At 54.0% G+C, this 19,168-nt stretch overlaps 1 protein-coding gene across 1 annotated transcript; it reads left to right on the forward strand.

Annotated features, from left to right (window-relative positions):
* The first annotated feature begins 265 nt into the window (after positions 1–265).
* On the forward strand, positions 266–18,768 carry LOC139232845 (leukocyte cell-derived chemotaxin-2-like). Its single transcript, XM_070863337.1, has 7 exons — positions 266–404; positions 1,021–1,090; positions 11,609–11,786; positions 12,619–12,676; positions 14,236–14,332; positions 15,270–15,418; positions 18,599–18,768. The coding sequence occupies exons 1-7, from the start codon at positions 266–268 to the stop codon at positions 18,766–18,768; spliced, it is 861 nt and encodes a 286-aa protein (XP_070719438.1).
* Positions 18,769–19,168: the final 400 nt, after the last annotated feature.

Below are 19,168 nucleotides of genomic sequence, written 5' to 3' on the forward strand. Positions count from 1 at the left end.
CCCTTTTATACCCGAAGGTCCAGGTTAGGAGTGTCTCCCACCTAGTGGTCAGTGCTCTCACGGTGTACAACTTAGGTCAGTTTATACATGGGTTACAATGCTGGTTGAATACATGACACTCCGAGCTTGGTATCAGCAGCAAGCCCGCTAAGAATGTTCTACATTTCATTGAGATCACCTCTCATTCTTCTAAAGGAGGGACATAACGGCCCAGAAAGCCCGGTTTCTCCTTCCCCCGGGTGTTCGAATGGATTTTAGAACAAAGATGCACACCGACCTGAAGCTGCTGGGCCCACGTGAGATCCCGGTCCTGAGGCCTCTCCTGACTGCGCATCGCAGCGCGTGCACGTTGGCATATGCGCAGGGCGGGAGCTGGAGTCACATGGCTCTGGGCAGCCAATCGGGTGCAGTGTATTCTCGTTCATTAGAACAAAAGAACATAAGAAATAGAAGCAGGAGTCGGCCATTCGGCCCCTCGAGCCTGCTCCGCCATTTAATACGATCCTGGCTGATCCGATCATGGACTCAGCTCATAGTCCATAGTAATAAGAGTTTCAGACTTACAAAACTCCTTTAATATGAATGAGAAACACCCCCAAAACACTAATAAAAGATAGAAAAATGCACAACATATTTTTATTAATTTAAATTAAAGTTATTAATGTATTTAACAAATATATATTTCCCGATTTTAAAAAAAAGTTTAAAAAATTATGCTTTAAAATAAACTTACCGCAGTGGGGAGGGTTTTTAGCAATAAAATGTGTTTTTATAACTTGATTTTAAAATGTTTTTGTGTATTTTAAAACTGTAACAGTAGGCTATGCGCCGGCTTTTATCAGGCGCGAGAGTTTTGAGGACCTTAGCCGGGCCAGATATGGGTAATTCCCACAATCCTGCCCGTGCGAATGTCCTCGCTCCCGAGATGCGAAGGATGTGGTCAAGGCAGAAACCTGGCAGATCGGAAAAGCCGGCATTCAGCGCATGAGCGTTGCGTGCCGTAAACCCGCTTTTCCGAAGCCTTCCTGGGTCCGTACACACTCCGTACCGACCTGGAGAGGCCGGGATTTCTGGGCCAATATCTCAAAGGGTACGGTAAAGCATCATGCAGAACACGACTTCGGTGTGACTGGACAAAGATGAACTGGACCCTCGCTTGGCTCCGCCTCTGTTGGTGCCCCGGGGGGAGGCGGTAATGGGTCTGGAGATGGTTACCGGCCGGGACATTCGGTGCCGGTTTTGCCGAGACGTAGAGCGGTGCCACCCAGCTGCATCGCGCCGCTCTGCAGTGTCCCGCGGTTTCGACAGCGGTATGAAATTCGGTTGTAGTGGTACCTGTAGCGCCCCCTAGTGGGGCCGCCAGGGAACGCGGGCAGTCCGAGCTGTTCCGGCTGAAGCCGGGGAAGCAATGACCGTACGAGGTAAGTGCGACTGAGTCTGCTTTCTTTTCCTTTTTGAGATTCATCTTTATTTGGGGGGGTGGTAATATATTGGGATTGTTTTCTGGGCTTTGTGTCCTAATTCTCATTTTTGCAAGGAGGCCTATTTTTCTCCCTAAATTGGCCTGGGTTTTTATCTGGTTTTGCCTCTCCCAGGAGATCCCATGGCTCCGGTTGGGGTGGAGTGTAGAATGTTTCAGTATAAGGGGTGTCACAGTTGTGTGGGGCGGACTGGTTGGGCTGGGTACTCTTTACCTTTCCGTCATTGTTCGTGGGTTTATCAGTAACCTTCAGGGCTGCTGACCGAGGGCCGTGCGGCTCTTTGCCGGCCGGGGCGGACACGATGGGCCGGAATGACCTCCTCCTGCGCTGTAACTTTCTATGGGCTGGATTTTCCGATCATTTTTCCAGCCCGGCGAAAGTCCCCCGCTTAGCTTTTTAGTGATATCGCCCAAATCTAAACACGCCCACCGGGGCCAAACCGCCGACACGCACCGCTGAAAAAAATCGCCAGGGCGTAAATTTGGCCTCAACGGAAGCAGGTCCAGATCGCCGAGGGAACCGCCCGGTGAAAGCTGCTTAACCAGGGCGGTTGGTGAGCATTCCGCAAAGCAAGGTCAGTCAAAGCTCCTTTATTTATTTATTTGTCATTTTAAAACAGCGATTAGGTATAAAAGTGTCTTGGGAATACTTTGTACGTTTTGTTTTATTGTTTTTTTCCCCCTCCCTAGGCCCAACCACAGCCTGGGGCTAGATTTTAAACACTTACCGTCCATTCCGGCAATGGCCGCCCGTTTTACTTGGATCCCCCTCAACCGCCGAGAATAAAGCTGCAAGGCCCATTTTCCCGCCGGGCGATTCGTTTTCACATAAAAGTGGAAATTGTCAACAGCGTCATTCGGCAAACGCCAGCGGTTTTTCTGAGCGGCCAATCGGGCACTGAGGGGCTCTCGGGGAAAGTCTAGCCCCATGTTTCTGTCGTGTATCCCAGATGGCCACTGTTGGTACTATTACAAGGTGTGCACCAGAGGGCACTGCAGTGGGAGACTTGTAGCTTACCTGTACAGGTGTGCCTGGCCTAGTATCAAAGGCAGGCCACCAGGTGTGACCCTCACTCTGAAGTTAACTAATAAAGGACTCAGGTCACTACAGTTCAAGCACAACACACTGCCTCGATATCAGAGCATCCTCGGACATAACAGGGTTAGGGGGCTCCAAGGGGGGCTCTTTAGCTCGGGATTTCCAGCCGCTCATCCAGCCTAGCACCCTAAGAGGGGTCTGGAGCGTCTCCCTTAGCGATCTGCCTCACACACAGGCCCCCGCTGATCCGTTTCGTAGCCGCCGACACAAACCATTTTGCGGCACATCATTTAATGACCCACCCCCATTACCGGCCCCAGAAGCCTCCGGGCAAAAACCCAGCCCAGAGACCCACGAGCCTTCAAGTTCCTCTCCTCCCAGCCTGACACTCACACGATACTTCGAATGAAACCGCCAAAGTAGAATGAGTGGGAACGGTTTCAAACTCGTGAAAACCAAATGCAGAACTGATATCAGGAAGCTCTTCACATGGCACAGCCAGCTGGATTCAGGCCGGCAAGACTCTGGGTTCATAAAAGGACCACATTGGATGTGATAATGGGCAGAGAGGGTGGAAATCAGAGAATCCCAGAGACAGACAGCACCAGAAGTAAGCCTTCAGCTGATAATGTCTGTATCGGCGGTTTGTTAGAGCAATCCAATTAATCCCAGCCCTACCCACTGCTCTATCCCCATGGCCAGATATGTGCCAGCTGTGGTTCACTGGGCAGCCCTCGAGCCTCTGAGTTACAAGGTTGTGGGTTCAAGCCCCACTCCAGGGACTCGAGCACAAACAATAATCTACACTGACACTCCCAGTGCAGTGCTGAGGGAGTGCCGCACTGTTGGAGGGGCAGTACTGAGGGAGAGTCGCACTGTCAGAGGGGCAGGACTGAGGGAGTGCTGCACTGTCGGAGGGGCAGTACTGAGGGAGAGTTGCACTGTCGGAGGGGCAGTACTGAGGGAGAGTTGCACTGTCGGAGGGGCAGTACTGAGGGAGTGCCGCACTATCGGAGGGGCAGGACTGAGGGAGTGCCACACTGTCGGAGGGGCAGTACTGAGGGAGAGTTGCACTGTCGGAGAGGCAGTACTGAGGGAGTGCCGCACTATCGGAGGGGCAGGACTGAGGGAGTGCTGCACTGTCGGAGGGGCAGTACTGAGGGAGAGTTGCACTGTCGGAGGGGCAGTACTGAGGGAGTGCCGCACTGTTGGAGGGGCAGGACTGAGGGAGTGCTGCACTGTCGGAGGGGCAGTACTGAGGGAGAGTTGCACTGTCGGAGGGGCAGTACTGAGGGAGTGCCGCACTATCGGAGGGGCAGTACTGAGGGAGTGCCACATTGTCGGAGGGGCAGTACTGAGGGAGTGCCGCACTATCGGAGGGGCAGGACTGAGGGAGTGCTGCACTGTCGGAGGGGCAGTACTGAGGGACTGCCGCACTGTCGGAGGGGCAGTACTGAGGGAGTGCCGCACTGTCGGAGGGGCAGTACTGAGGGAGTGCCACACTGTCGGAGGGGCAGTACTGAGGGAGTGCCACACTGTCGGAGGGGCAGTACTGAGGGAGTGCCACACTGTCAGAGGGGCAGTACTGAGGGAGTGCTGCTCTGTTGGAGGGGCCTTCTTTTGGATGAGATGTTAAACCGAGGCCCTGTCAGCTCTCTCAGGTGGATATAAAAGATCCCAGGGCACTATTTTGAAGAAGAGCAGGGGAAATTATCCCCAGTGTCCTGGGGCCAATATTTATCTCTCGACCAACATCACTGAAACAGATTATTTGGTCATTCACACATTACTTTTGTCAGTTTGTCATTAGAGGGAGCAGGGTGCAGCGTCCTGGCCCGGAAATCACCGCGGTCCCGGCCTGCTAGACCATCGGCTGTCCGGGGCCATTAGAGGGAGCAGCATGCGGCGGTATACCACGGCAGGGAGCAGCGCGTGCTGCTGCAGGAGGGTGACAACTGACTGCAGTGTGGGCAGGTGCAGCAGGAGCAGCGAGGTCAGGGCGAAGGAGCGGCGAGAGATTGTAGAGGGACGTGATCGAAGCCCAGGAGAGGCGAGGGCCCAGGGGCAGCACAGGCCCAGCCCACACTGCGATATGTGTGTGCACTGGGTCCGTGCAGCAGAACTGGTCTCCAGCAGTCCTGGTTAACCCTTGCCACTGGACCAAGCCCTCGCTCTGTCAACCCCGTGTGGTGGCTGGTGTGCAACGGTCAGCCCACGTTAAACAATCCATCCACAGGCATCTTCCACCCTTCAACGTGTAGATCCAGAATATTAGGTCCTTCATTGAACCACCTGAGAACTCATCCCTTGTCGGTGTGGGAGCAAGTCCTCCTCGTTTCGAGGGACTGCCTGTGACAATGTTTGTCAGTGCTTCCTGTGCGTAAATTGGCAGCTGTGTTTCCTGATTTACAGAAGGAGTTGGCTGTAAAACACGTTGGGACGTCCTGAGTTAATGAAAAGCTCTATATAAATGCAGGGCTTTCTTTTTGCTGCTGCCCCATACTCGAGGCCATTAGGTCTTCATCTGGCGGCTTGATTTGGTGGCCACCTGAAAGGTTAAATTCGGCATTCTCATCGAGTGATACCACGCAGGAGGCCATTGGGTCCATCATACCGGTAATGGAGCAGTTCACCAAGGTAACAGCCCAACGGCACGAGATACAGACTGACCAACATAGACAGGACGGGGCAAGGAACGAGAGAAATCTCAACCCTGGCTCAACCTACACGTGCTTCACTGACGGAGATTCCTCCATGGATATAAATTCATACTACACAATGTTTTCAACCTCGCACTCCATCACTCTGAGAATCACTTCAGTCCAGGCTCACGGGCAGAGCTCAGACCAGCGAGATTAATCATTATAGAGAACAGTTAACAAAGGAGGGGACCCGAAGCTGTACCACATCAGTTAGTGACCCCAACAATATTACCTGGGCTGAGGGTCATTCACCAGTAACTCCTGTCAGCAGTTATCACAGAATTATACCACACAGCAGGAGGCCAATCGGCCAATGCTGCCCCTGTCAAAAACCTATCCAATACGTCCCATTCCTCCCTGCTCCTACCCCAGCACGGGTTAGATACAGAGCGAGCCTCACTCTGTATCTAACCCCCTGTACCTGCCCTGGGAGTGTTTGATGGGACAGTGTAGAGGGAGCCTCACTCTGTATCTAACCCCCTGTACCTGCCCTGGGAGTGTTTGATGGGACAGTGTAGAGGGAGCTTTACTCTGTATCTAACCCCGTGCTGTACCTGCCCTGGGAGTGTTTGATGAGACAGTGTAGAGGGAACTTTACTCTGTATCTAACCCCCTGTACCTGCCCTGGCAGTGTTTGATGAGACAGTGTAGAGGGAACTTTACTCTGTATCTAACCCCCTGTACCTGCCCTGGGAGTGTTTGATGGGACAGTGTAGAGAGAGCTTTACTCTGTATCTAACCCCCTGTACCTGCCCTGAGAGTGTTTGATGGGACAGTGTAGAGGGAGCTTTACTCTGTATCTAACCCCCTGTACCTGCCCTGAGAGTGTTTGATGGGACAGTGTAGAGAGAGCTTTACTCTGTATCTAACTCCCTGTACCTGCCCTGAGAGTGTTTGATGGGACAGTGTAGAGAGAGCTTTACTCTGTATCTAACCCCCTGTACCTGCCTTGGGAGTGTTTGATGGGACAGTGTAGGGGGAGCTTTACTCTGTATCTAACCCCCTGTACCTGCCCTGGGAGTGTTTGATGGGACAGTGTAGGGGGAGCTTTACTCTGTATCTAACCCCCTGTACCTGCCCTGGGAGTATTTGATGGGACAGTGTAGAGGGAGCTTTACTCTGTATCTAACCCCCTGTACCTGCCCTGGGAGTGTTTGATGGGACAGTGTAGAGGGAGCTTTACTCTGTATCTAACCCCCTGTACCCGCCCTGGGAGTGTTTGATGGGGACAGTGTAGAGGGAGCTTTACTCTGTATCTAACCCCCTGTACCTGCCCTGGGAGTGTTTGATGGGACAGTGTAGAGGGAGCTTTACTCTGTATCTAACCCCCTGTACCTGCCCTGGGAGTGTTTGATGGGACAGTGTAGAGGGAGCTTTACTCTGTATCTAACGCCGTGCTGTGCTGTACCATGATGTCGGTGTTTGTTCCCTCCCCTTCTCTCTATGTGGCGGACTGTTCTGGGTTAATTCCAGGACCAGGCTCTCTCCAGTTGATCGTTCGATTGGCCATTGATATACACGTTCACACAGTGGCTATCAGCAGGAGCTTTGACGCCAGCCTGATGATGTCCTCAATCGACATTCACCGCGGTCCTACGAGGGTCAATGATCAATGTACAGTAGCAGAAACCTGTCCATGTCAGGGACACGGAGAACCCAATACTGAGAGCAGCTACATCAGCAGCTGGGGATTCAACGGTATGCAAGGCTGCGTCACCAGCACCCGACCTGTGTACCCAGGAACACTCCAGTGTTCACCGTGCTGCCTCGACCCGACACCTGTTCATTATTATCCGCCTCGGAACCTCCTCAGCTCCACCAGCACAATCATCACCAAAGGGTAAATGACTAAAGGATGATGGGAATCCCCGTCAGCTCCCTGTCATTAAGGACCTTGTTCAGGGTCAGCTGGGGCTCAGTGGGCGGCAAACTCGTCTCGGAGTCAGGAGGTCCTGGGTTCAAGTCCCACTCCAGAGACTTGAGCACAAAATTCTAGCCTGTCACTGCAGTACAGTGCTGAGGGAGCCCCGCACTGTCGGAGGGGCAGTACTGAGGGAGTGCCGTACTGTCGGAGGGGCAGTACTGAGGGAGCCCCGCACTGTCGGAGGGGCAGTACTGAGGGAGCGCCGTACTGTCGGAGGGGCAGTACTGAGGGAGCCCCGCACTGTCGGAGGGGCAGTACTGAGGGAGCACCGCACTGTCGGAGGGGCAGTACTGAGGGAGCGCCGCACTGTCGGAGGGGCAGTACTGAGGGAGCGCCGCACTGTTGGAGGGGCAGTACTGAGGGAGTGCCGCGCTGTCGGAGGGGCAGTACTGAGGGAGCGCCGCACTGTTGGAGGGGCAGTACTGAGGAAGCGCCGCACTGTCGCAGGGGCAGTACTGAGGAAGCGCCGCACTGTCGGAGGAGCAGTACTGAGGGAGCCCCGCACTGTCGGAGGGGCAGTACTGAGGGAGTGCCGCACTGTCGGAGGGGCAGTACTGAGGGAGCGCCGCACTGTCGGAGGGGCAGTACTGAGGGAGTGCCGCACTGTCGGAGGGGCAGTACTGAGGGAGTGCCGCACTGTCGGAGGGGCAGTACTGAGGGAGTGCCGCACTGTCGGAGGGCCAATACTGAGGGAGTGCCGCACTGTCGGAGGGGCAGTACTGAGGGGGCACCACACTGTCGGAGGGGCAGTACTGAGGGAGTGCCGCACTGTCGGAGGGGCAGTACTGAGGGAGTGCCGCACTGTCGGAGGGGCAGTACTGAGGGAGTGCCGCACTGTCGGAGGGGCAGTACTGAGGAAGCGCCGCACTGTCGCAGGGGCAGTACTGAGGGAGCGCCACACTGTCGGAGGGGCAGTACTGAGGGAGTGCCGCACTGTCGGAGGGGCAGTACTGAGGGAGTGCCGCACTGTCGGAGGGGCAGTACTGAGGGAGTGCCGCACTGTCGGAGGGGCAGTACTGAGGGAGTGCCGCACTGTCGGAGGGGCAGTGCTGAGGGAGTGCCGCACTGTCGGAGGGGCAGTACTGAGGAAGCGCCGCACTGTCGGAGGGGCAGTACTGAGGGAGTGCCGCACTGTCGGAGGGGCAGTACTGAGGGAGTGCCGCACTGTCGGAGGGGCAGTACTGAGGGAGTGCCGCACTGTCGGAGGGGCAGTACTGAGGGAGCCCCGCACTGTTGGAGGGGCAGTACTGAGGGAGCACCGCACTGTCGGAGGTACCGTCTTTCGGATGAGACATTAAACTGCTCCCTTGGATTGATATAAAAGATCCTGCGGCACTATTTCAGAGAAGAGCAGGGAGCTATCCCTGGCAATTGTGTACCCAAGCTCAGTAGTGCAGGTTACCTGGACGTTCTAATCTTGCAGTGTGTGGGAGCTTGCTGTACAAAGATTAGTGTTTTGTTTCCTACATTACAACAGTGACTACACTTCAAAAAGTACTGCGCCGGCTGTAAAATGCTTTTGCGAGGTCGTGAAAGGCGGTATATAAATGCAAGTCTTTCTTTGGTTTGTATGTAAATGGGTTCACCGAGTGCGGTTAACACACAGGGAATAGCGGGCCGAGGAACACCATCGCTGTGGAGTGAGCCGAGGCAGGGTTGGGGTTACCAAGAACCCCTGCTGTTCGGGAGGGAAATATGTGTAGCTGACGACACCAGATCAGCATGTGCCAGAGAGAGGAATAGACGGACATACTGAGCAGTGAGAGGAAGGGTGTGTGGGGCATAAACCCCGGCACAGACCCGTCGGGCAGAACAGCCTCTTTCTGTGCCGTAAACTCGATGTAAGAGAGTGAGGCGAGAGGTTTAGGGGAAGTTTAGTTACAGCATGGAATTCTTCATCTCATGGAACAGCTGAGACAGAGCCCAACGCAGCTTTTAAAGAAACGTTTTGATGCAGAGGCAGCTACGAGTTTACCGGAAGAGAGCGGGGCAGTGGGATTAGTGTCTGGCGAAGACACCATCAGCCAAACAGCCTCTTGCTGTGCTGTGCACGGCTGTAGTTCCACATTAGTATCAGTTACTTGGACATCCAACATCCCCAGCATCGAAGCACTGACCACACTCGACCAGCTCCGCTGGGCAGGGCCACATTGTGCACATGCCCCCAGACACGAGACTCCCAAAGCAAGCGCTCTACTCGGAACTCCTACACGGCAAGCGAGCCCCAGGTGGACAGAGGAAACGTTACAGGGACCACCCTCAAAGCCTCCCTGATAAAGTGCAACATCCCCCACCGACACCTGGGAGTCCCCGGCCAAAGACCAGTCCGCCCTAAGTGGAGGAAGTGCATCCGAGAGGGCGCTGAGCACCTCGAGTCTCGTCGCCGAGAGCATGCAGAAACCAAGCGCAGGCAGCGGAAGGAGCGTGCGGCAAACCAGTCCCACCCTCCCCTTCCCTCAACCACTGTCTGTCCCACCTGTGACAGGGATTGTGGCTCTCGTATTGGACTGTTCAGTCACCTGAGGACTCACTTTTAGAATGGAAGCAAGTCTTCCTCGATTCCGAGGGACTGACTACGATGGTGATGATAACTGACTTGCAAAATGGCGGACAGGATAAAAAAACCTAGTTGGTCCAACTAACCTTTCACATATATTTATGATGCTTTGTACATTACAATTAATATATCCCATACCCTCTCGGTGCCGTGTAATCTCCTGAGAGAGAGGAGATAAACCAGAATAAAACCCCAAGGCCAATTAGGGGGAACAAAATCTGGCAACTTCCTCACGTGAGGTGATTAAAATGGCATTGACCATGACTTGCATTACTTGATCATCATCATAGGCAGTCCCTCAGAATCCACTCTTAAAGTGAGTCCTTCGGTGGCTGAACAGTCCAATACAGGATGTGCCGTTAGGCTCCATCAAAGGCTGAATTCCAGCCGCAGGATTAATCATTGAAGGGAAGCCAACAAAGGATTGAAGCCAGAGTTTGTCAAGTTGGTTAATGACCACCTCGACGGTGGCCTTGGTGAGTGTTCAGCTGTGGTCAGCGACTGAGTTCATGGGGTATCAGTGAGTGAATGTCCTTACATACCCCCCAGTACCCAGTCACTGTCAACATTTCCCAACCAGCTCGCTGCCTGCTCATGGCTCTTCAGTAAACAGTAAACGTTGGCAAATGGTAATGTGACAAAGTCCTGGGCCCCTTAGATCAAGACCCTGAGTTCGGCTGCTCTAATTGGCCAGCCAGTTATTGAGCCTTCCCACTTCCTCCAGCCCCTTGCCAGTAAAACACATTGCCGAATTGGCCCCAACTCAGTGTGGCCATTCCAGAATCCACAGTGAGTGGGTGTGACTACGTGCTGGGGTAAGAGCCATGTCTGTTGAAATCATTTGTGATTAATCTCACTCTTTGGTGAGCCGTGCATGTCAAGAAAGACCGAGATGTCATGGCTGCTCCGTGCTAAGTTAACTGGTCTCCATTTGGTGCTGTCTGCGGGAGGGGCCTGTGGGGGGGGGGTCTGTGGGGGGGAGAGGGCTGTGGGGAGGGGGCTGTGGTGGGGGGGTCTGTGGAGAGGGGGCTGTGGAGAGGGGGCTGTGGAGAGGGGGCTGTGGTGGGGGGGGTCTGTGGGGGGGGTCTGTGGGGAGTGGGCTGTGTGGAGGGGGCTGTGGGGAGGGGGCTGTGGGGAGGAGTCTGCGGGGAGGGGGCTGTATGGAGGGGGCTGTGGGGAGGGGGCTGTGGGGAGGGAGCTGTGGGGAGGGGGCTGTGGGGAGGGAGCTGTGGGGAGTGGGCTGTGGGGAGGGGGCTATGGGGAGGGGGCTGTGAGGAGGGGGCTGTGGGGAGGGGGCTATGGGGAGGGGGCTGTGAGGAGGGGGCTGTGGAGAGGGGTCTGCGGGGAGGGGGTTGTGGGGAGTGGGCTATGGGGAGGGGGCTGTGAGGAAGGGGCTGTGGAGAGGGTTCTGTGGGGAGGGGGCTGTGGGGAGGGGGCTGTGGGGAGGGGGCTGTGGGGAGTGGGCTGTGGGGAGTGGGCTGTGGGGAGGGGTCTGTGGGGAGGGGGCTGTGGGGAGGGGTCTGTGAGGAAGGGGCTGTGGAGAGGGTTCTGCGGGGAGGGGGTCTTTAGGGGGGTGTCTGTGGGGAGGGGGCTGTGTGGAGCGGGCTGTGGGGAGTGGGCTGTGGGGAGGGGTCTGTGGGGAGGGGGCTGTGGGGAGGGGTCTGTGGGGAGGGGGCTATGGGGAGGGGGCTGTGGGGAGGGGGCTGTGGGGAGTGGGCTGTGGGGAGGGGTCTGTGGGGAGGGGGCTGTGTGGAGGGGGCTGTGGGGAGGGGCTGTGGGGTGGGGGCGGGAGATGTTACAGCTCGCTGGCAGAATAATCGGTCAGGGTCCATGCTTCAGATCTCCAGCCAGTGAATCCTGTTGAAAGGTGCCTCCATTGTGTCCAATTCTGGGCACCACACTTTAGGAAGGAGGCCTTAGAGTGGGACAAGAGATTTTCTGGAACGGTACCAGGGGATGAGGAACTGGAGAAGTTGGGATTGTTCTCCTTGGAGTCGAGACGGTTACTGGAAGATTTATTAGCGGCCGTCAAAGTCACGAAGGGTTTTGATGGAGCAAGTTCGGAGAAACTGGTCCACCGGAGGGTCGGTAACCAGAGGACACAGATTTAAGTAGTGGGCAGGGACAGGGGCAGGGACAGGGGGCAGGGGGCAAGGACATGGGCAAGGACAGGGGCAGGGACACGGGGCAAGGGCATAGGGCAGGGGCAGGGGGCAGGGAGACGGGGCAGGGGCATAGGGCAGGGGGCAGGGGGCATAGGGCAGGGACAGGGGCAGGGACAGGGGCAGGGTCACGGGGCAGGGGGCAAGGACAGGGGCAGGGACACGGGGCAAGGGCATAGGGCAGGGGCAGGGGGCAGGGGCATAGGGCAGGGGGCAGGAAGCATAGGGCAGGGACAGGGGCAGGGACAGGGGCAGGGTCACGGGGCAGGGACAGGGGCAGGGTCACGGGGCAGGGGGCAGGGGCAGGGACAGGGGCAGGGACAGGGGCAGGGACAGGGGCAGGGACAGGGGCAGGGACAGGGGCAGGGGGCAGGGGCAGGGACACGGGGCAGGGACAAGGGCAGGGACACGGGGCAGGGGGCAGGGGGCATAGGGCAGGGTCACGGGGCAGGGACAGGGGCAGGGACACGGGGCAGGGGGCAGGGGCAGGGACACGGGGAGTGCGATGAATTGGATAGCTGTACTAAAGAACCAGCACAGGCACAATGGGCCAAATGGCCTCCCTCTGTAAGATTCTCTGTGGCCGCAAGAAAGCAGAATGGGGTTATAGAATGGGCCCCTTTCACGACTCCATAACCACTCACAGCAGGCGGAGGGTTAAAGCCAGGTCGGGGTGTGCCGAGTATTTGAGAATGTTTGAGCTGATGATCTAATCGGGAAGCTAATCCAATAATAGACGGAACTTTCTCCCCAGATATTCCGAGCCTCCGTCATGCTGAGGGGACTTATCCTCTTCACTCTGCTCGCTCAGGGTAAGTCGGCACAGCCCCAGTGTGGGCGGAGATAGCGCTGTAGAATTATTTGGGATTCACAAACCCTTTTGTTGCGCTAAAATGTTTAAAGAAACGGTTCAGAACTCTCCTGCTCACACAGGATTGCGCTCTGTCAGTTGTTGTGAGGGTTGTTTCCCTGAGGTCGCTCTAAGGTGCCCTTCAGCCCGTCCCATTAATCACCATCCCTGCTGAAATCATGCGTTCCAGTGAGTGCAATTTGCAGCTCTGTCTGACACGCCCCAAATCCCATCCCCATTTCCTGAGGGAGGTTTGTTTGGCCGGTCTGGAGGGCACCATTGCCCCCACAGGGGACCGAGAGTTTGGACACTGGCTGCTGGATCCAAGCACCGCCCCCAGCTGCGAGTACAGACCTTGCTGGGATTTAACCAGCTCAAACTGCAGGGTGTTGCTCAATCTTCCCACTGCTTCTCCTGCTGGGAACTACCTGCACAGTGGTACATTTCATTACAGAGTTCTCTGGAGCCAAGTGTGAGTAGTTCCACACTCCAGATATCCCACCCAGTCTAATCCCACTCTCCCCCTCCCCATTTAATATCCCACCCAGTCTAATCCCACTCTCCCCCTCCCCATTTAATATCCCACCCAGTCTAATCCCACTCTCCCCTCTCTCCCCACCTTTAATATCCCACCCAGTCTAATCCCACTCTCCCCTCTCTCCCCACCTTTAATATCCCACCCAGTCTAATCCCATTCTCCCCCTCCCCATTTAATATCCCACCCAGTCTAATCCCACTCTCCCCCTCCCCATTTAATACCCCACCCAGTCTAATCCCACTCTCCCCCTCACTCCCCGACCCTTTAATATCCCACCCAGTCTAATCCCACTCTCTCCCTCCCCATTTAATATCCCACCCAGTCTAATCCCACTCTCCCCTCTCTCCCCACCTTTAATATCCCACCCAGTCTAATCCCACTCTCCCCCTCCCCATTTAATATCCCACCTAGTCTAATCCCACTCTCCCCCTCCCCATTTAATACCCCACCCAGTCTAATCCCACTCTCCCCCTCACTCCCCGACCCTTTAATATCCCACCCAGTCTAATCCCACTCTCCCCCTCTCTCCACGATTCTTTAATATCCCACCCAGTCTAATCCCACTCTCCCCCTCACTCCCCCCTTTAATACCCCACCCAGTCTAGTCCCACTCTCCCCCTCACTCCCCGCACCCTTTAATATCCCACCCAGTCTAATCCCACTCTCCCCCTCACTCCCCCCTTTAATACCCCACCCAGTCTAATCCCACTCTCCCCACTCTCCCTTTAATATCCCACCCAGTCTAATCCCACTCTCCCCTCACTCCCCGCACACTTTGCTGTTCCTCTATCTAAAATCTGCCGAATTCCTGTTGCAAAGAATGTGCTTCACCATCAGTGTGTGACGTAGAATTGTACATTCTGCCCAGCCATGGTGCAAACAACAAAGGGTTCTCCTTATAGTGCGCCTTGCAACTTTAGAATCTGTACCCACTATAGTAAATAAACTGATCTGTGTTGTGTGTTAACTTCCCCCTCGTACAGTTACAGCTGGCAGATGGGGCAAGCTCTGTGCTGGAAATCTGCGGAACAGGGTGAGAGGGACTGATATCTATGGCAATGGGGCTTATGGTGCTCCCAGGTAACTGTGACACTGTCGTTATCCATACAATTGTACCTTCCTTCAACAACAGCAGCAACAATGTGAACTTATGTAGCGCCTTTAATGTAGTACAATGTCCCATGGTGCTTCACAGGAGCGTTATCAAACAACATTTGACCCCGAGCCGCATCTTACAACAGATTGGTCAAAGAGGTCGGTTTTAAGGAGCGTCTTAAAGTAGGATGGAGAGGTTAGAGAGGCGGAGAGGTTTAGGGAGGGAGTTCCAGAGCTTGGGGCCCAGGCAGCTGAAGGCACGGCCAGCGATGGTGGAGCGATTATAATCAGGGATGGACAGGAGGGCAGAATTGGAGGAGCGCAGAGGGTTGTAGGGCTGGGGATGGGGAAGGGGTTGCAGAGATAGGGAGGGGCGAGGGCCATGGAGGGATTTGAAAACAAAGATGAGTATTTTTAAAATCGAGGCGTTGGTTAACCGGAAGCCAATGTAGGTCAGCGAGCACAGGGGGGAGGGACTATCTGAAGAGAGAACGGTTTCACTCCCTCTCCCTGCTCCCCGCTTTGGTGGCCCCGATCACCTCCATGTTCCTGTTACATGGAGCGTTGGTGTCAGACTTGGAGCCTGTAGTGCACGTGCCAAGGGCTGGAAGGCTGAAGGGGGAAGAACATTTCCATAAATTCTACAACACAGGATCACAGGCCGTCTTAACTCATCACAGTACTAGCCTGTCGAGCGCACTTCCTGTCAGAGGCGCCGTTATTTCCTGTCACACTTCAGACGTCACACTCTGATGGTGAGCAATGCCACGGGCGATCCACTGGTACTCTTCGAACGCGAGATCTCAGTGCTGAGGGTGCTGTGGAAATTGTCGGTACAGTAATAGCCATGTCCATCAGACGTTAGGAATATTTCACCGACAGATGATCGTATTCGGGGCTGACTGTGTTTTGTCGTGTACAGGAAGGGTGGGACCACACACAAGGGGGTCGACGTGGTTTGCAGGAACGGATCAACAGTTTACGCCCCCTTCAGCGGCAGGCTGATGAGACGGGCCACCCCCTATAGGGAAACAAACGCGATTAACAATGGAGTAAAGTTGGAAGGAGCAGGTGAGAAGAGTTCATTCCATTCAGTCCAATCTGCCAGCTCCTTGCTAACCTGTCTCCCCATTTCCCCACGAAATCATCAGGGAATTCAAATTCACAGCTGCACAAGGGTGGAGGGAGCAGAAGCACAAGAACGATGGGCCGAATGGCATGCTTTTGTCTTGTATCATTCTATAATTCAAATGGGAGCCCTCCCCCGGCACTGACTGATTCTCTGAGTCGCTGGGCTTCTTCACGTTTGGTAATTATCTCTCGCTGTTGAGTTTAGAGCGGAATTCTATTAAAATGCATCCGTAAAGTCCTGCTTTATAATGTAGCAGGAAGCGGTTGTAACTCCCTCCCCAGATAGGGGGCTTGTCCATTTCGAATTCCTAGATCCTACCGATATACGTGGCTTAAGATCGACCTGCATTCATACGAACAACGACAGACAAGCAAAGACCCTCCTATCCCACACAACATATACACTACACCCCACCCGAACCCATGTGGTCTCCTGGGAGAGGAAAAACAGTTCGATAACGCAGGTCAACTTGAGTTAAAAAAAATACGGGAAATTCTGCTCCGATCCAACTCGCCCAGGAGATCACTCTGGCCCTGAACTCCCCGCAGTACCCACCTCCTGTAAGAGGGATCTCCACCCCAGAAACAGCTCCAGCTCTCGCCCAAAGGAATTCAGCCAATCAGCGTCCAACGCACGAGACAGCAGCCTGATCCAGAGGTCCTCTGGGTAAAGAACCACCTCCTGACATCTGACCCCGATCTAGCCTTGTACAACTTAAATCTGTGACCCCCGATCCTCCCGAACCTATTTAATTGATCGTATGTGACAAGACTCCATATGAATGCAGGTCTGTCTCAAGCCATGCATATCGGTAGGATCCAGGAATTCGAAATGGACAAGCCCCTATCTGGGGAGAGATTTAAAACTGCTTTTTGTTACATTAAACAACAGGACTTTACAGATGCATTTTAATAGAATTATCTTATGATTCTATTAACCTATAACCCCATTCTGCCTACATTTCTCTAAAGTGTAGCGCCCAATTCCTTTTAGCCTACCTTGATAACTAAGATGCTTTAAACTGTAAATTAGTCGAGTGAATTAGTAACATCTCTCAGGAACTCCTCACACTATCTCCCACATAATAAATTGCCTAAATGAGTGAATCTTGATTGTGGAAACACGGGAACCAGTTTGTGCAGAGTGAGATCCCACTGGCCATAAAATGAATGACACCAGTGGGGTGTTGGCTGAGGGAGGAATATTGTTTCAGTAGGCCAGGAGAACTCCCCCTGCTCATCTTTCATTATTGCTGTGGGACCCTTCCCATCCGTGTGCACAGTGAGTTCCCAGGGACCCTCCTCTCAACGTCCCACCTGAAGGACGGCACCTCCGACAATGCAGCACTCCCTCAGTACAGCCCCTAGTATCTCCATAAGAACATAAGAAATAGGAGCAGGAGTTGGCCATTTGGCCCCTCGAGCCTGCTCCGCCATTCAATACAATCATGGCTGATCCGATCATGGACTCAGCTCCACTTCCCCGCCCGCTCCCCAGAACCCTTCACTCCCTTATCGCTCAAACATCTGTCTATCTCCGCCTTAAATATATTCAATGACCCAGCCTCCACAGCTCTCTGGGGCAGAGAATTCCACAGATTTACAACCATCTCAGAGAAGAAATTTCTCCTCATCTCAGTTTTAAATGGGCGGCCCCTTATTCTAAGACCATGCCCCCTAGTTCTAGTCTCCCCCATCAGTGGAAACATCCTCTCTGCATCCACCTTGTCAAGCCCCCTCATAATCTTATACGTTTCGATAAGATCACCTCTCATTTTTCTGAATTCCAATGAGCAGAGGCCCAACCTCCTCAACCTTTCCTCATAAGTCAACCCCCTCATCCTCGGAATCAACTGAGTGAACCTTCTCTGAACTGCCTCCAAAGCAAGTATATCCTTTCGTAAATATGGAAACCAAAACTGCACGCAGTATTCCAGGTGTGGCCTCACCAATACCCTGTATAACTGTAGCAAGACTTCCCTGCTTTTATACTCCATCCCCTTTGCAATAAAGGCCAAGATACCATTGGCCTTCCTGATCACTTGCTGTACCTACATACTAACCTTTTGTGTTTCATGCACAAGTAACCCCCAGGTCCTGATGTACTGCAGCACTTTGCAATCTCTCTCCATTTAAATAATAACTTGGTCTTTGATTTTTTTTCTGCCAAAGTGCATGACCTCACACTTTGTCACATTATACTCCATCTGCCAAATTTTTGCCCACTCACTGAGCCTGTCTATGTCCTTTTGCAAATTTTTTGTGTCCTCCTCACACATTGCTTTTCCTCCCATCTTTGTATCGTCAGCAAACTTGGCTACGTTACACCCAGTCCCTTCTTCCAAGTCATTAATATAGATTGTAAATAGTTGGGGTCCCAGCACTGATCCCTGCGGCACCCCACTAGTTACTGATTGCCAACCAGAGAATGAACCATTGATCCCGACTTTCTGTTTTCTGTTAGTTAGCCAATCCTCTGTCCAAAGGATACGCGGTCAAGGTCTGGTGTGGGCTTGAAGCCCAAGGTGCTACCCACTGAGCCAAGCTGACAAGGGAAGGCAAGTGGTGGACTCATAAATATGACCAAGCTGTCCTCTTGTCCTGTGCCTGTTGCGTGTGGTAAGCTGACCGTGATTAAGTGAGAACCCCTCTTCAATGATTGACTGACTCAAGTACTTGAGTCGCAACCAAAACTCGGTCTCCCGGATGGCTGAGTGTGTAAGGCAGCCAATGGCACTGGGCTACGCAGAGCAAGAGGATCCATGTCTGATCCTTGATCAAATGCTGCGTTCAAGGTCACTGTGGGGTGGCCGAGTTTCGACCCCGGGGGTAGAATAAAATCACTCGGCTCTTTATGTGGGAAATTCTGCTGCCCGCCTCCTTAGAATGAGATACCTAAACAAGGGCCGCAGTGCTTGGCTCAATGGTCGTTCTCTCACTTGTGAATCAGGTCAATGGTTCAATACCTGCTCCAGCCCTTAAGCACATAATCTCGTCTAACACTCCAGTGCAGCATTGGGTGAATGCTGCATTGTCAGAAGTGTGGGCTCAGTGTGACAGTAAGGATATACAGTGTGGGATCAGTATTATTTTTCATAGAATTTCTCTCTCTAATTCCAGGTTACTGCGTTAAGATCTTCTACATTGCCCCGGAGCGTTACACTGGGTACGTTTTGAAGGGCCAGAAGATCGGGACTTTGCTGAACGTTCAAAGTGTTTACCCCGGGATCACCTCCCACGTTCACATCGAGATGTGCAACACGTCCACAGACCCCACAAGTCACCTGTAACTCCGGGGTGGAGGAAATTAGCACCCGAAGAAACATCGCATCTCAGCAAAATCTCTTGGAATTCCGATCTAGTTAAAATCACTCGGTGTGACTGAGCACCAATATCGGGGGAGGGGGGGGAGGGGGGTTTGGAATTGAACCAATATGGTCAGTTGTAGTGTGATGCCAGAGTCTGGGTCCCCCCTCTCGGAGACGAGACTCGAGGTGCTCAGCGCCCTCCCGGATGCACTTCCTCCACTTAGGGCGGTCTCTGGCCAGTGACTCCCAGGGTCAGTGGGGATGTTGCACTTTATCAGGGAGGCCTTCAGGGTAATGCCAGAGTTCGGGTCCCCTCAGGGCCTCAGTTGGTAGTTGCTGTGCCTGCTGAGGTGGTGAGCAACACAGACCTGGGGGTGATCCC

This window comes from Pristiophorus japonicus, chromosome 20 (assembly GCF_044704955.1).
Source record: "Pristiophorus japonicus isolate sPriJap1 chromosome 20, sPriJap1.hap1, whole genome shotgun sequence".
In the NCBI taxonomy this organism is placed as follows: Eukaryota; Metazoa; Chordata; class Chondrichthyes; family Pristiophoridae; genus Pristiophorus; species Pristiophorus japonicus.

Coding starts and splice junctions, on each gene's coding strand:
- LOC139232845 (XM_070863337.1), top strand. CDS start 266: ATGCACACCGACCTGAAGCTGCTGGGCCCACGTGAGATCCCGGTCCTG. Junction 405..1,020: donor GGCTCTGGGCAGCCAATCGG/GTGCAGTGTATT, acceptor GCTTTTCCGAAG/CCTTCCTGGGTCCGTACACA. Junction 14,333..15,269: donor GGGGCTTATGGTGCTCCCAG/GTAACTGTGACA, acceptor TGTCGTGTACAG/GAAGGGTGGGACCACACACA.